Genomic DNA, 17,376 nt, shown 5'->3' on the forward strand with positions numbered 1-17,376 from the left:
ATTTATGGAGGGGGTAAAAAGTCCAAGTCAGCTGCAGGCTCGTTTGTGGCTGACAAGTCCGATGCGGGACAGGCAGACACGGTTGCAGCGGTTGCAGGGGAAAATTGGTTGGTTGGGGTTGGGTGTTGGGTTTTTCCTCCTTTGCCTTTTGTCAGTGAGGTGGGCTCTGCGGTCTTCTTCAAAGGAGGTTGCTGCCCGCCAAACTGTGAGGCGCCAAGATGCACGGTTTGAGGCGTTATCAGCCCACTGGCGGTGGTCAATGTGGCAGGCACCAAGAGATTTCTTAGGCAGTCCTTGTACCTTTTCTTAGGTGCACCTCTGTCACGGTGGCCAGTGGAGAGCTCGCCATATAACACGATCTTGGGAAGGCGATGGTCCTCCATTCTGGAGACGTGACCCATCCAGCGCAGCCCAATAACCCTCTATTTATCTTTCATCATGTGTCTAATAGTCCCTTAAATGCCCCCAATATTTCAGGCTCCACCACTGTTCCTGGGAAGACATTCAAGGCACCCAGAACTCTGTATAAAAAAAATTACCACTGATATCTCCCCTAAGCTTACCTCCTTTAATTTTCTACTCATATCCTCTGGTGTTTGCTGACCCTTCCCTGAGAAACAGGTACTGGTTGTCCACCCTCTCATAATCTTGTAGATCTCTATCAAGTCTCCTTTCATCTGTCTAAGCTCCAAAGAGAAAAGTCCCAGCTCTGCTAACCTTTCCTCATAAGGCTTGTTTCCCAATCCAGTCAACATTCTGGTAAATCTCCTCTGCACCCTCTCCATAGCTTCTCCTTCCTTCATATAATGGGGTAACCAGGACTGAAAACAATACTCTTAGTGTGGTCTTACCAAAGATTTGTAGAGTTGCAACATGACCTCTCTACTCCTGAATTTAATCTCCCTATTAATAATGAATCCCAGCATCCCATAGGCCTTCTTAACTATCCTGTCAACCCATGAGGCGACCTTGAGGGATATATGGATTTGCACCCCAAGGTCCCACTTTCATCCACACTCTTAAGTAACTAATCATTATCCTTGTATTCAGCCTTCTGATTTGTCCTTCCAAAATGCATTAGCTTACACTTATCTGGATTAAAATCCATCTGCCACTTTCCTGCCCAACTCTGCATCCTGTCTATTTCCTCTTGACCAGTGTAGTTCTAGTCACTTCATTAAGGCAAGATATAATTGCACTGGAGATACTGGGATGGAAGTATGAGGAGAGACAGCATAGGCTGGGTCTGTTTTCCTTGGAGTAGAAAAGGCTGAGGGGGAAGATCTGGTAGAGGTACATAAAATTGAGCATATACAGTAAAAATCCCCATTATCTGGAATTCAAGCAACCAGCAAAAAAATTGCACATGTGGTGGCCCACCCCCACGGCCATCGAGCCGGCGCACCGGGGGCGAGCGCAAAGGCCAACAGCCCGTGCGGTGGCACTGGCCCCAACAAGCGAATTGGCAGGTGAATGGCAAGGACAGCTTAAAGGCCAGTGACCCCAAAATGGCGCTGGCCTTGCTGCACAGCTCACAGACATGGACAGAACGTGGGGAAGAAGGGCATTGTTATGCAGGAAAGTACCCGCGTGCAGGAAAACAGCTTTTGTTATGCATGTTGTGATGTCAGCCAAGGGGGGCCACGGTGGGAACAATGCAAGTATAAAAGTCAGGCCTGAGCCCTAATAAAACTCAGAGCTTAATCTGACTATCCTACGTGTGTGTCTTCTTTCGGGTAGCGTGCAGCCACACACTAATAGATAAAAAATGTGAAACTTTAAAATTGGCATCCCCTTTGCGGTTTGTTCGCCAATCTCAAGCAATTGGAAAATTCATTTATTCAGCATCTACCAATCTCCATAGGTGCCAGATACTGGTGGTGGGGGGTTACTGTATAGAGTAAATGACATGAAACTTTTCCCCATAGCCAAGTTATCTCAAACTGGTGCACTGTAGCTGGGCTAAGGCGCAAGAGATTTAAATGGATTCTAAGGAAGAATCTTTCACCTAGAGAATAGTTGGATTCTCGAATATGCCATCCAAGATGGATGGTGGAGATAGGCATTCTCATTAAATTTTAGAAATATCAAGATAAACACCTGGCTGGTTTCTGTATTTCAGAATGCCATGATGAAATGTAACTAAATTTATGCATCCAATTGATCTGGTTAGCTTTTTGAACAGAGAATTTGATTCAGTGGCTTATTTGAATAATATGGTATGACAGGTTGGTCAACCATTACAACAATGTCTCATTTGAGGAGCCACAGCCTGGAGCCCAGCCTGCTCAATGAAATGTATTGAAGAACTGATAGGCATTGCATGCTCAGACACATGTCAGTATTTGCACCAAATTCCCAGGAATGGGTCTAGAAATTTGTCAGTACTTTTAAAGGATCTCTAAATGAGCAGCAAGACTTCAAATGTAGCTCTGGAGAATAGCAAAGCCCACATCATCTCTTGTGGAGTTTGACTAAATTTAGAGTTTCCCCGCTCGAGGAAAAGATTAAAAAAAAGCAAGTTCTGTACTTACGTATGTCAGTACGTTGTTCTAAAGGCAAAGGCAAAGGGCTGTTTGTTCGCGAGACAAGCTTTGTAAGGCAGGTTGCTGCCAGCAACTGTGAATATGATGACTGTAGAATAAAGAAAAAGATTTTAGAAATAAATATTAGAAAAGAGAAAATTCTGCAAAATTCTTAACCAATGACAAAAGTGCAATCTTTGTTCAGTCTAGGTTTAAGCTTCTTAGCAGTGGTATTTCCACATTCATTGCAAAACTTTTGCTACTATATCAAGGCACCAATATTTATTATTCTAGCTCTATTTAGAAAAAAATCCTTACTGGCTCTCTACCAGCCTGCTACCACTTTTACCGTAGAACATTATATCACAGAAACAGGCCCTTTCAGTCTGTCCCAAACTATTTTTCTGCCTAGTCCCACTGACCTGCACCCAGTCCATAGGCCTCTAAACCTCTCCTATTCATATACCTATCCAGATGTTAAAATTTGAATGTTAAAACTGACTCACATTTACCACTCTGGCTAGCAGCTCGTTCCACACTCCCACTACTCTGCGGGAAGTTCCCCCTTTCACCCTTAACCCATATCCTCTGGTATGTATCTCACCTACCCTCAGTAGAAAAAGTCTACCTATCTATATACCCCCCCCCCCAATAATTTTAAATACCTCTATCAAATCTCTCCTCATTCTCCAAACTTTCCCTGTAACTAAGTTCCTAGTCAAGGCAACACCTTAATAAATCTTTTCTGCTCTCATGATTTTATTGATATTATGGATTTTTTTCACATTTTCAACCCCACACCCAGGCCAGATATATCTTACTGTTTCGAACTGATGCAAAATACCCTATCATCTTGCTTTCCTTTCCCCTTGCCTGTTTATGATGCTTCCCTGAAAGCAGCACACCCTGGTGTCTCTGCCTTTGCTCCATGTGTGGAGTTTGCACATTCTTCCTGGTTGGTCTAGTTCCCTCCTGTACCCCAAAGTCATGGTGATTAGTGGTTTAGTTTTGTGTGATTGCTTCAAAAGCTGACAGACTCAATGTGCCTCCTATGTTTAGAACCAGGAGCTGAAGGTTACTTGGATGCCTGCAGCTCGGTTCACTGCTGAGACAGACGAGGCTATGCAGTCAGAGAAAATACAGGGGCCTAGTAGGCGAGTCAGTTTTAACATTTAAGAAGAATGAAGTGGTGTAATCCATAGGCTGTCTCTGAAGGGATTTACTTTTTCTTTTCCTGCTCTTTTTAGTACGGGTGCTGGATTAGAGGAGTTTCTGTGTGCCTTTACAGGAAAGAAAATGTAAATACATTGTATATTAGATTTATAATAAAGGAATCTGAATCTATGCAGAAATAAACCTTGTTAATCCTGTGGTAGTTAATTCTTCATTCAAGCCAAGAAAGATCTGGAGAGGACAGATAGGTTTCCATTAATCAAAGTGACAACAACACTAGAAGGCATGGATTTTTGGCAATTGTTAGGAGTTGAGAAAAGTGACAGAGGTCATGCAGCATCCATAGATAAGGGTAATCAGTGTTTTGGGCCTGGGCTCTTCATCAGGTACAAGCAAAAACAGCCATGTGCCTGAAAGAAAAAGTGGGGAGGGGATGGGAGAGGGGGGCAGAAAGAAATAAAGAGAGGGAAAGGGGAGACTTGAAAGTCTACAGATGTTGGAGTTGATTGTGATACACAAATATGCTGCAGAAACTCAGCAGGTAATAAAGTATAGGAACCTTCATGTAGTATAAAAATTCTTGTGCGCCGTCTATGAATTTGTTCCTATCAATTGCATTATTGGGACCTCAAAATGACTGCAAGGTTATAGAATTAATGTATTCCTTGGAAAGGAATTAAGTTAGTCATAATAAACAAGATTGGGCAAATGACCATTTTACAATACAAGCTTAAGTCATACTTCCATGCATATAATTTAAACTGTCTATAAACTATCAGATTATGTACCATATTTCACACATATAATGCGCACACACAAATAACATGCAGAAAATCGTAAATTGTGTAAATATTTTCATATAACGCGCACACACATATATACCGCATGGGTGTAGTATTTCTAAATTCCAAATGACAAAAGCAATTTGCATTTAAATGGGACATGAGTCAAAGCACATACCAGTATCTGCCACAGTTAATCTCCCGCAATAAACACCCAACCAACTTCCCCCAGAGGTGTCGATCGCCCATTATATAGATGATATCCTGCTGCAACACATTAACAAGCTTTGGAGAGGAATCAATTAAATTGATCGAAGACAGGCTTCAGAGTTAAGCAGAATTTTAATTCTAACGTCTCAAATCAGAGGCACTTGATATGTTAATCTCCTCTCTCAGGGCTGGATCTGGACAATTAACATTGATAAGGTGCAGTGCCCTAGCCAAAATGTCCTGTTTATAGGAATACCATGGCATTCAGTACAAAAAACATATTCCCAAATTCAAAATTTCTCACGCCCACTATAAATTGTGTGCTTTCTTTCAACGCCGCTATAACATTCCCACGCTTGCTATAAATTGTATCTTTCCCATGGTTGCTATAAATTGTGTGCGTTCTTTAATTGCTGCTAATATATTCTTATGCTCACTATAAAATGCCAGCACATCTTTCCCACAGTCGCTATAAATTGAGCGCATTCATTGTTGCTATTATATTCCTACGCGCACTATAAATTGCTGGTTCAACTTTCCCACGCTCACTATTAATTTTGCACATCCTTTCAACAGGTAAAAATATTCTCGTATAGCACGCACAAGCACATTATGTGCGGGGTGGGGGGGGGGCATTTGTCTGGTTTGTAAAATAAGCATATAATGTGCACATTATATGCGTAAAATTACAGCACTTAACAATTGATGGTACTTACGCTTCCCCTCTCCAGGAGCAGTTGGCATTTGCTCAGGCAGTCTGGGCTATTGGTGAACTCAACGAGGGCCTTTTCTGCCTGTAGTCGAGTAGCTGTGTCTGTGGTTTCATAGAGCTGTTTGCACAGTATTTCTAGCTGGGCTAAGCTCTGTAACAATAAGCACGTTGGTTACTGAAGAACATATATTATAACCAGAATTATGCTAATATCAATTAAACAATTTACAAGTGATGGGCCTTAAGGTTTGTTGCACATAAAGAGAAAATTTATTGCATTATCTATGGCAGCAATAATTTGTTCTATAGATACAAGATATGAAAGAACTGGTATAATGATATTTATTAAGAAAAATTATATTCATTTACTTTGTTGATCTTCATTTACTTTGTTAAACCCCAGGAAAGGATTACACAAGGGAATGTTTTAGTGTCCAAGGATCTCATTTAACATCAGGTAAACTTTACCACTCCTTCTTCCTTGGATCCATCTGCAGACAAGACAGCTATATAAAATACAGCTTTCTGCCCAGGCCACCTCATCTTTCTCGGCCTTGCATAGCTAGCGAACACAAGATGTGATCAGCAAGGTGTGAAAGCCTCCTCAGAAATTTGAGGTCATGTTCACAATTAAGCACAAGTGTAGTAACAAGTTTTTTGCCCAGCGTACAAGGAGTGGGAAGAAAAGGGTGTGGGGGAGGGGGGGGGAAAGGGTGTCCCCCATAATATTTGGGACAAAGACACTTTTTTCTTTTATTTGTTCCTGTGCTCCACAATTTTAAACTTACAATCATACAATCCACATGATTAAAGTGCACATTCTAGATTTTGTTCAAGATTATTTTTATACATTTTGGTTTGACCATGTACAAATTACAGCACTTATTATATCCCCTCATTGGAGGGCACCATAATATTTGGGACATACCAATGATATGTATATTAAAGTAGTAATGTTTAGTACCTTGCTGCATATACCTTACATGCAATGAATGCTTGACAGCATTCTGTGTCATCAGGAATGGAGGTCTTCCTTGACCTACCTGTCCCTTCGGGATTACTGAGCTCACCAGTACGCTTTCTTCTTAATAATGTTCAAAACAGTTGATTTTGGTAATCCTAAGGTTTGAGTAATGTCTCATACTGTTTATTTTTAATTTTTTTTTTTTTTTACAGCCTCATAATGGCTTCTTTGACTTTCATTGGCATAAGTCTGTTTCTCGTGTTGAAAAATAGCAACTACAGACTCCAAAGGTGATCAAAAGCTTAGAAGCAAGCCTAACTCTCTTATACCTGCACCAATGAAGCAATTAAACATACCCAAGTAATCACAGACATCTGTGAAGCCAAATGTCCCAAACATTATGTTGCCCTGAAATGAGGAAACTATGTACAAAAGTGCTATAATTTCTGCATGATCAAACCAAAATGAATACAAATAACATTTAATAAAATTGGAAATGTACACTTTAATCACATGTGCATTGTTTGATTTACAAATTTAAAACTGTGGAACACAGGGGCAAGGAAAAAAGTGTCTATCCCAAACATTATGGAGGGCACTGCATATAAAAAAAACCACATAATCCAAAGATTGCTCAAATTGACACACAATTTCCCAGTTACAGCTTTAGATTCTCCCTCAGCAAATCTGCAGAGAGCAGGTCAATTAATGATTACATAACAATAGACGAGATAGATTGTCACCACCCTTTATTCCCAGGGTCAGAGTTCAAAACCAAAGGTATCAAGGGATATGCGGAAAAGGCTGGAAAATGGAACTGGGTGTGAGGATAGATTAGCTTACTTAGTGTAGAGTTATGGAACAGACTCGAAGGGCCTAGTGGAATGATAATAGGACATAGATTTAAGGTGAGAGGGGAATGATTTAAAGGATATCTGAGCGGGAAGCTTTTCACAGAGGGTGGTGAATAAATGGAACCAACTGCAAGAGGAAGTGGCAAAAGTGGATATGATTACAGTATTTACAGTTTTTAAAATATATTTGCATAAAAAATATTAAAAGCCCAGTTGCATCACAGTCTCATAAGGGGACACCAATGCCTGAGCATAAAGCCCTCCAAAAGGTTGTGGACACAGCCAGAACATCACAGGCAAAACCCTCTATCTACAGGGAACACTGGCATTGGAAAGCATCAGCAATCATCGAGGATCCACATCACCCAGCACACTCTCGCTGCTGCTATCTGGAAAGAGGTATCTTTCTTCTTTGGCTTGGCTTCGCGGACGAAGATTTATGGAGGGGTAATGTCCACGTCAGCTGCAGGCTCGTTTGTGGCTGACAAGTCCAATGCGGGACAGGCAGACACGGTTGCAACGGAAAATTGGTTGGTTGGGGTTGGGTGTTGGGTTTTTCCTCCTTTGTCTTTTGACAGTGAGGTGGGCTCTGCAGTCTTCTTCAAAGGAGGTTGCTGCCCGCCGAACTGTGAGGCGCCAAGATGCACGGTTTGAGGCAATATCAGCCCACTGGCGATGGTCAATATGGCAGGAACCAAGAGCTTTCTGGAAAGAGGTATAGGTGCCACAAGACTCACACCACCAGGTTCAGGAACAACTGCTACCCCCTCCACCATCAGACTCCTCAACAATAAATTCAGAGCCTCATTTAAGGACTCTTACTTTCACACTTTATTGATTTTTTTCTCTCTCTGTATTGCAGTTTGCTTACATTTCTTTATTCGTTTACATGTGTACATATCTTTTTGAGGACAAGTCATTGAGCTACCAATAAGTAGTAATTCAGACTCAACTACAGTAAAAAGAATCTCAGGGTTGTATGCAATCTAATATATTTCAATAAATCTGAACTGAACATTTGGACAGGTTTAAAGCGATATGGACCAAATGACACTAGCTTTGGGAAACACCAAAGGGCTTGTTGTTGTACTGAACAACAATGGCAACTCTATTTACTTTGGCTGCTAGTTCATGAATCTCATGTGCAAACAATGCAATGAAACCACACCATCTCCCTCACAACCATTCAGGTTCCCAAACAGTCCTATAAAGTAAAGAAGCACTTCACATGTGCATCCGATGGAGTTATCTACTGCATCCAGTGCTCCCATTGTGGCCTTCTCTACATCAGAGACTGGGAGATCGCTGAGTACCTTCACTCTGTCCACATCCCAGTGCCCAATCATTTCAATTCTGCACCCCGCTCACATGCCTGTCCATCGCCTCGTACTATCCCACCAAGACCACCCATAAATTGGAGGAACAACACTTGATTTTCGGTCTGGGAACTCTCCAACCAGATAACATTAACATTGACCTCCAGTTTCTGCTAACCTGCTCTTTGTTCTCCTTCCATTGGCTTCTTACCTCCAGCTCTCCACCCCCTTCCCTCTCCATTCACAGAGGTTTTCTGCTGTGCCCTCCCTCCCTTATCCACCTATTACTTCCTACCTTTGGGGCTGTCTTCCTCCCCCCTGACCCTCCCCCCCATAACTTATCTTGGGCATCTCAACATTTTTCCATAACTCAATGAAGGGCTCAAGCCTGAAACATTGGGTATGAATCTTTATCTCAGCTGAGCTTCTCCAGCATTGTGTTTTTCACTTCAACCACGGTGTCTGCAGACCTTCGTGTTTCACTATTTTTTGCAATAAATTTATTTATTGCCAATTGCTTTGGAGCATAAGTAAAAAATGCATTGCAAGAAATTTTGGTTTCACCATAATAGATGTTAATGGCAAAGTTGCACATATTATCCATTCCTCATTTCCCCCCTTAGCTTGAGAGAGGTAGGAGTGCTGTTGAAATGAAACACTGAGATGTAACTATGCCGCACGAAGCACTGAGAATTTGGTGTATAGCAAGCGAGCAGATATTCAGAGGGAACTGCAGGTCTGCAAAAAGATGTTGGTTTGCTCTGTAGTTTATGAATCTGAAACTGATTTATTAAATCATGATGTGATAGCCAGCTGATAACAGAGCGCAAATGCTTACACGTGGGACAAAAACACTAAAGACATGATCACCATGAGATTAATTAATGAAAAACCTGCTAGCTCTTAGATCATCCCAAGACAGTCTAACTATTTTATTGAAACTTAACCTCAGAAATGAACTTAAATAATTGTGTAGTGAAATACAGAAGTCTGCAGACACTGTGATTGTAGGAAAACACAGAAATGCTCAAGGAACTCAGCCGATCACGCAGCATCTATAGGAGGTAAAGAAACATTTCCAATGCTTTGGGCCTGAGCCTTTCAAGGTACAAGCAAAAAGCAGGATGGCATCTGAATGAGGAGTCCAGACCAACAGCCAAAAGGTATTAATTGGATATGATTATGATTAATTCTCACCTATCCTCTTATCACATCCTTCGGCCATGGGCTGGATCCAAATTTATCCAACCCACAACCCAATGCAAGTCTTTCCCTGCACCGTTGCCTATCAGTGCGCATTACAGCCAAGCAACAGGGCTCCCACTATTTTGCAGGGCAACGAGTAGTAGAATGGATGGGCAGGTGGCCGCCATGGCTTTGAAGGGCGGCAACGTTACGGCGAGCCTGACATGTACACTGTGTCAGGGATTTAAATATTTTATTTAAGCTTCCATACATGCATTAATATCTAGATACAGAAAATATCCCTCATGCATCTCTAATCAGTAATACATAGTATCATATACCACCAACCCCTTCCACCCTTCCCCCAAATAATAGCCCCAAAGAACATTAAAAATAAAAAAGAACAAGAAAAAGAAAAAAGAAACACACCTGGTTACTAAAGTTTCACTACATTCAATCAAATTTTGCCGTACAATATTAAGCATATAATAATTCCAAGTAGTTGATAGAGTTCTTGAGGTTTAGGGGGATAGTTTTTATAATGTAATATCTAAAATATGGCCATCAATTTTTTTTAAATTATCATATTTATTTCTTAAATTATATGTAATTTTCTCAAGAGATATACAACTATGTATTTCAGCTTGCCACCTATCCATTCCCAAATACGAATCTGATTTCCATGTCACTGCTATATATTTTCTTGCAACTGCTAATGCAATTTTCATGAATTCCTTTTGAAACTTGAAAAGTTTCATTTTTGGCCTTGTCCCAGATATATTACGTATGGTAATAAGAAAAGCATTGGATCTTGATGAAAATTAACTTTAATGACCCATTCTAAAAATGCTCCTAATTCCACCCAAAAAGGTCTCAAATTTGGACATGATCAAGCAGAGTGTAAAAAAAGTACCTATCTCAATTACACCAAAAACATTTATCGGATAAATGTGATTTCAGTCTATTTAGTTTCTGTGGGATAAGATATAATTGATGTAAAAAGTTATATTGAACCAATATCTAATGTTTATTGTTTGTCATACTATTATGACACAGTTCCAACTAATTTTTATCCCCAATATTTAGATCAGTTTCCCATCTTTGCCTAGATCTATGGATTTGCTGCTTTCGTATTCCCTTTTGCAATAGTGTATACATAACTGAAGTAAACTACTTAATAGATTTATTACAAATCACAGTTTCTATTTCACTTTTATCAGGCAGTGACATTGTCGGATCCAATTCATCTGAAAATATGCCTTTATTTTATAACAAAATATTGTATTATTTTGTATCCCACATATATTCTCCAATTGTCAAACCAATCCACTAGTCTTCTAATTCCTTTGCTACCAAGTATTAAAAAGTTGTTTGTTTATTGTAAAGGGAATGTCTATTTTGAGTCAATGGCATTTTAGGAATCTCATAATTCCTCATTCCTTCAACATTTAGCTTGTTCCATATATTAATGAAATGTTTAAACAAAGGAGTATCCCTATCTCCACTTATAAATCTCTCATACAATTTGTATATAAAATCTTCAGACATTATCTCCCCAATGTGCCAGAGATTTTGCATTTCATTTACCATGAGTGGGCACGTTTCAAGATTGAGAAAGCACGATGGGAAGCAGAAAAAGTGAGCTGCAAGTAAGTGGAGGAGCATTGAAAAGAAACTGCCCTGGTACACCCTGGCTTAATCTTTACCTCACAGGGGATCGATTGCTGAGGTAAAGCAAGTTTAAAAATGTATTTTATGCAGAAGAAATGCACTTTTTTTTTTAAACCTTTTATTGTTGTAAAGGGTGGGTGGTGCGCTGCCATCTTGAATTTAAAGATGGCATTCCTTGGTTATGTCATTAACCAAGAGACCACAGGCAAGAAATAATTGAAGTTACTTTTTAATTACTGGTAGCATCAGTGTAACCTGCCATTCAACCACTGACACATCATCCAGCCCATGCATGGTAAAAGATAGCCTTCCCTTGGTCAAGACCAGGGGTCTCAAGCTTGCGGCCAGCAGGCCAACTGCGGCCCTCAGGACAATAGTTTGTGGCCCCGCCTTAATATGAAAGTTTAATGTTAGTGCGGCCCGCGAGTTTGATATGATTGGCACTTTTCAGTGTTGTGTGCGGAGCTGAACGAACCTACCAATCACGGTGGGGTATATTGCTCTTGGGGGCGGGACATTGGCTGGGCTTATTGCGAATATAAGCATATTTGTGTGCATTTTCTATTTGTCATTATATGCACGCGGCACATGCGCAATTTCTGCAGCCACTCCCACTTTACGCGCTTCGGCGTCCAGTCTGAACCCGGAAGTTGTTGCTCAGTGGGACAGAAAAAGAAGCGGAAAAGACGCATTGGCTAAACACTGAAACAGAGCCACATTTCAAATTTTTGCGGACCCCTTCTCCTTTGATGTGCAAGATGCCCCTCCTGTGCTTCAAATGGAGCTCATTGACCTGCAGTGCAACTCTGAACTCAAAACCAAGTTCAGGGAGGTGAGTGGAAAAGCAGACAAGCTTGGGCAATTTTTGAGAGAATTGCCCCCCAGCTTCCCTGAGCTTTCCCGAATGTTCAAGCGGACCATGTGTCTTTTTGGGAGCACATACTTGTGCGAAAAGCTCTTCTCTACCTTGAACTTCAATAAGTCCAAGTACAGGTCCAGACTTACTGATGAGCATCTTCAAGCCCTACTGAGGGTCTCAACTGCCTCCTCCCTTAAGCCAAATGTGGCTCGGCTATGCGAGAGGAAGCGCTGCCAGATCTCTAGCAGTAAGAAATAGGCAGAAGAAGACATGTTCATAACAGTTTATGTTCAATGTTCCATTCATGTTCAGAAAGTTAAAGGTTAAAGAACTGTTAATACAGACATTTGAATTTGAATAATAATAATTACATTTCTCCAGTCAGCAACCATATGTGGTTTCTTCAGTCTTCTAGATCTGCTGTATTATTATTATTATTTTTATTTTCATTATTATTATTTTCATTTTATTTATTTATTTATTACTGATTGATTTTTTTTTCTTATGAATTGTTAATTAATTTTTTCATCTTATTGTGTCTTTAAAAAATAAAAATAAAGACATTTGATAACATTGGAATGTTTTTGTAAGAGCTTTTCTTGTGGAAAACCTGATGTGGCCCAGCCTCACCCAGACTCTACCTCCAGCGGCCCCCAGGTAAATTGAGTTTGAGACCCCTGGTCTAGACTCTTCTCCCCCCCCCCACCCTTTTAATCTCTCCGGTCTTTATTCAGATGCCTTCTTGTTTTTTCTTTATACTTTGAAGGGGGACTCAGGCCTGAAACAGGTAAAATATATTTACCTCCTCTGGATGCTGAGTTCCTTCAGCATTTTGTGCATCTTATCTGATCAATAGACATTCTTGGGAGCTTTCAATCAGTTTGGAAGCAGACACATCTAATAATTTAAATACCATGTGAATGGAAGGCTTTACTTTTGTTACAAACTAAATTGTCATTCGACTTTCCTCAAACTAAACAACATTGGCGCGACAGTCCTGTGACCAGATACTGTCACATCCCTGACAAATATGGAAAATTAGAGAATTTTCTTAGTTGATCTACAAGATAATTTCAGGGCTTCATTTCTGGATGGTGCTTGCTTGCCTTGTATTGGAAAAAAATAACAACCTGGGAATGAGATAAAAAATATAATTTACCTGAGCAGAGCACATGCAATCAACTTCCTCAGGCTCCTTCAACAACAACAACTTAAAGGCAAGGAGCTCTAGAATATTAGAGTACAAGTTTGATTAAACTTGTTGGGCACAAAAAGATAATGATGTACTTGTTTCAAGAGTCAAGTTTTCTACAAGACAACCCTCAACCTCCCCAACCTGCAACATCGGGATCACATGTAGACAGATGCTAATTGCAGGAAATTGAAAAAGGTGCTGAAAATTTTAAACTAACACAGAGCAGGCAAGAGAATAGTTGTAAGCTGCATCACCTGAAACTGCCCCTCCAAGTCACACACCTCCCAGACCTGGATTTATAACATCGATCTTTCTTCATGATTGATCTCATATCCTGGAATTCCCTACATAACGGTACAGCAAAATCCCTGTTATCCAGAATTCAAGCAATTGGAAGCCTCAAGAAACCGGAAAAAAAAAGCATAAAATAAATGGGTAAAAAATATGCGTTTAAAATTGGTGCGCCTCTGTTAGTTCACCATTCACGCAACATGCACTTTCAAGCAATTGGGAAATTCACTATCAGCTTCCACCAATCCCCATAGTGCCGGATACCAGGGATTTTACTGTATTACCATAGAGTTCCAAAACCTGTCCACACCCACAATCTTAATTATCTTAACGGTCAGTTGACTTAAATTTTGAAAATTTAAACACATGGCATGGTAACAGCCCCTTTTGGCCCACGAGCCCATGCCCAATTACAACCAATTAACCTACAACCCCCGTACATTTTTGAAGGGAGGGAGGAAATCATAGTTCTCCCAAACTACATTGGGAGAATGTACACACTCCTTACAGATAGCACTGGATTTGACCCCCCAGTTGCAGGCAATGTAACAGGTGGTGATGCACCACCTTTTCAAGGGGATTAAGCAACTTTTCCAGGTAAAACCAGACCTTGAAAACTAGTTTTAAAAGAGGTAGATTTTGGCATTATTTTAAAGAGCAAGTTATACCTGGTGTCCAACTAGTATAGTAGAAACAAGATTGAGTGATACTTTGTGGAAGCTGATGGGCACAAATTTCCTTCCCAGAACCTATTTTTGTCAGCCACATTTTATTGCTCAAACACTTTGGCATCTTTCTAAACTTCATTCAGAGCAGCATTATGAATAAAAACTATTCATGTTTTAAATATGTAGTTCCATTATTATGATACATAAATTCAACTGTCAATGAGATTAGAATGTGGACTACACTCCATTTAAAGTATTATTCTGGTGTCAAGGAGAAACGTTACCTAACTTTACATAAATTACACTTTTCAAAGTAGAAAACCCCAAAAGACTTCAAATCAAGCATTTGCCTGGGTACAAAATTAAACCTGATCTGGACAAGAACACAGACAATTCAAACCCAACCTTCTCCAAACCCAGAGAAATTTGCAGGAGAATCATGATTTGTTATAATGCAGATTCATTGCCATTGTCGAGAATGGAGAAATACCTATAGTAACGCCAGGCAACCCACCTTGAACAGAATATAGTTGCGAGCTAACCCATGTCAATATTTTAGTAGAAAATATGCCCAACCATGTACCTGGGTCACACTGAGCTCAGCTAGGTAGCCAGGTATGAAGGAAGGGTTTAATGGCAGTGGTACACTTTCCTGCATTTTGCTGGGCAAACACATCCTCATGGTTCTCTGTACCAGCCATCGTTATGCAGGACCTCTATCGAGAGCATCCTGGCTGCGTGTGTCACAGAGTGGCACAATTGCTGTGTAGAGCATTGGATTGGAGGTCAATCTACAGAAGCAGATGAGTGGCATAGAGGAGTGTCTATCCTCAAAGACCTCACCACCCAGGCCATGTCCTCTTCACTCTGCTACCATTGTACAGGTACAGGAGCCTGAAGATGAGCACTCAGCAGCACAAGGACAGCTTCTTCCCCGCTGCCATCAGATTCCTGAATAATCAATGAAGCAAAGACACTGCCTTATTTTTTGTGCACTGTTATTTTTATTTTTTTTTAATCGTAATGTTGCAAGAAGATTATAATATCAATGTTTGCTCTATGATGCTGTCGCAGAACACCAAACTTTATGACTTATTCATAATAATAAATTCTAATTCTTCTGATGGAGACAGAGCAAAGGTCTTCAGCGAAGTGATATCCCAAGTGAAGTGTTGCTTCGCTGGGAAGGACTGTTTTGGCCCTTAAATGGTGGTGATGGAGGAAGAATGGGCGAAGTGTGAAACTTCCTGCAGTCACAGGGGAAGGTGCCAAGGGGGCAATTAGTGGAAAGGGATGAGTGGGCGAGAGAGTCATGGAGGGAGTGGTCCCTAGGGAAGGCAGAGGAGAGGAGATGGGATCATGTTTTAGGTAACGGAAATTACAGAGAATAATGTGTTGGAGGCTGTAGGGATGGTAGGTGAGGACAATGGGAATCCTGTTTTGGTTGCATTTAGAAGCAGAGGAGGCCAGGGCAGATGTGCGGGAAAAGGAAGTGATGCAGGTAAGGATGAGTTGATATTGGTAGAGGGATAAGCCACATTTTTGGAAGAAGGATGACATCTTGGATGATCTGGACTGGAAGACCTCATCTTGGGATCAGATACGACAGAGAAATTAAGAGAAAGAAACAGAATCCTTGCAGAGAACAGAACTGGATATGAAGAAGTGTAGTAGAAGTAGTTGTTTTAAAAAATGTCAGTAGAAAGCTTGCCTCCAGAGATGGAGGCAGAGAGATCAAGAAAGGGGAGAATGTCGCCAAAGATGGACCAAGTGATTTTGAGATCGGGGTGAAAGTTAGCATTAAAGTGAACACAAGAACACCAGAAATCGGAGTAGACCATCCAGCCTCTTGAGCCTGCTCCACCATTCAATAAGATCATGGCTGATCTGATGATAGGCTCATCTCCACCTACCTGTCTTCTCCTCATATCTCTCAATTCTCCTACTATGTAGGAATCAATTCAATCTTGTCAAATATATTTGTTGAGGTAGCTTCCTCTGCTTCAATGGGCAGCGAATTCTAGATTCACAACTCTGGGAAAAGCAGGTCCTCCTCATTTCTGTCCCAAATCTACTACCCACAACCTTGGGGCTATGTCCTCTAGTTCTAATCCCCCCCCCCCCCCCACCAATGGAAACAACTGAATTACCTCTATCTTAGTTATGCCTTTCATAATTTTATGTTTCTATAAGATTCCCTCATTCTTCTGAATTTCAGTGAGTATAGTCCCAGACGACTCAGTCTCTTCTCATAGGCCAACTCCATTATCTCTGGAATCAACCTGGTGAACCTCCTCCGATTCGCCTCCAAAGTCAATACGTCCTTTCTCAAGTAAGGAGACCAGAACTGCATGCAGTACTCCAGATACAGCCTCACCAGGACCTTGTACAGTTGCAGCATAACCTCCCTGATCCTAAATTCAATCCCTCTGGCAACGAAGGCAACATTTCATTTACCTCCTTCATAGCCCGCAGCACCTGCAAACCAACCTTTTGCGATTCATGCACAACCACTCCCAAGTTCTTCTTCATGGCACATGCTCCAATTGCTTTCCATTGAAATAATAATCTGACCTTCTATTTTTCCTTTCAGAGTGGAAAACCTCACATTTACCAACATTGTCCTCCATCTCCCACTCACTTAACCTATATTTCTTTGAGAATCTACACAATTTGCTGACTAAATTTAGTGTCATCAGCAGATACATAACACTCTGTCCTTTCTTCCAGATCATTAATGTATATCATGAACAGCAGACCCAGCACCAACCCCTCCTCCGTCCGTGCCAATGCATGAACCCCTCCTCCGTCCGTGCCAATGCATGAACCCCTCCTCCGTCCGTGCCAATGCATGAACCCCTCCTCCGTCCGTGCCAATGCATGAACCCCTCCTCCGTCCGTGCCAATGCATGAACCCCTCCTCCGTCCGTGCCAATGCATGAACCCCTCCTCCGTCCGTGCCAATGCATGA

General features: G+C 41.1%; 1 protein-coding gene across 3 annotated transcripts in view; it reads right to left on the reverse strand.

Annotated features, from left to right (window-relative positions):
* The window catches only part of xpo7 (exportin 7), a 116,456-nt gene that overhangs the window by 91,168 nt on the left and 7,912 nt on the right, over positions 1-17,376 (reverse strand). For all 3 annotated transcript variants that reach the window (XM_069917435.1, XM_069917436.1, XM_069917434.1), the window contains 2 exons: positions 5,407-5,553; positions 2,535-2,634 (listed from right to left, as the gene is read on the reverse strand). In XM_069917435.1, the coding sequence (XP_069773536.1) occupies positions 2,535-2,634; positions 5,407-5,553 (247 nt within the window). The remainder of the gene's footprint in view (positions 1-2,534; positions 2,635-5,406; positions 5,554-17,376) is intronic.

The sequence above is a fragment of the Narcine bancroftii genome, chromosome 2 (assembly GCF_036971445.1).
Source record: "Narcine bancroftii isolate sNarBan1 chromosome 2, sNarBan1.hap1, whole genome shotgun sequence".
In the NCBI taxonomy this organism is placed as follows: domain Eukaryota; kingdom Metazoa; phylum Chordata; class Chondrichthyes; order Torpediniformes; family Narcinidae; genus Narcine; species Narcine bancroftii.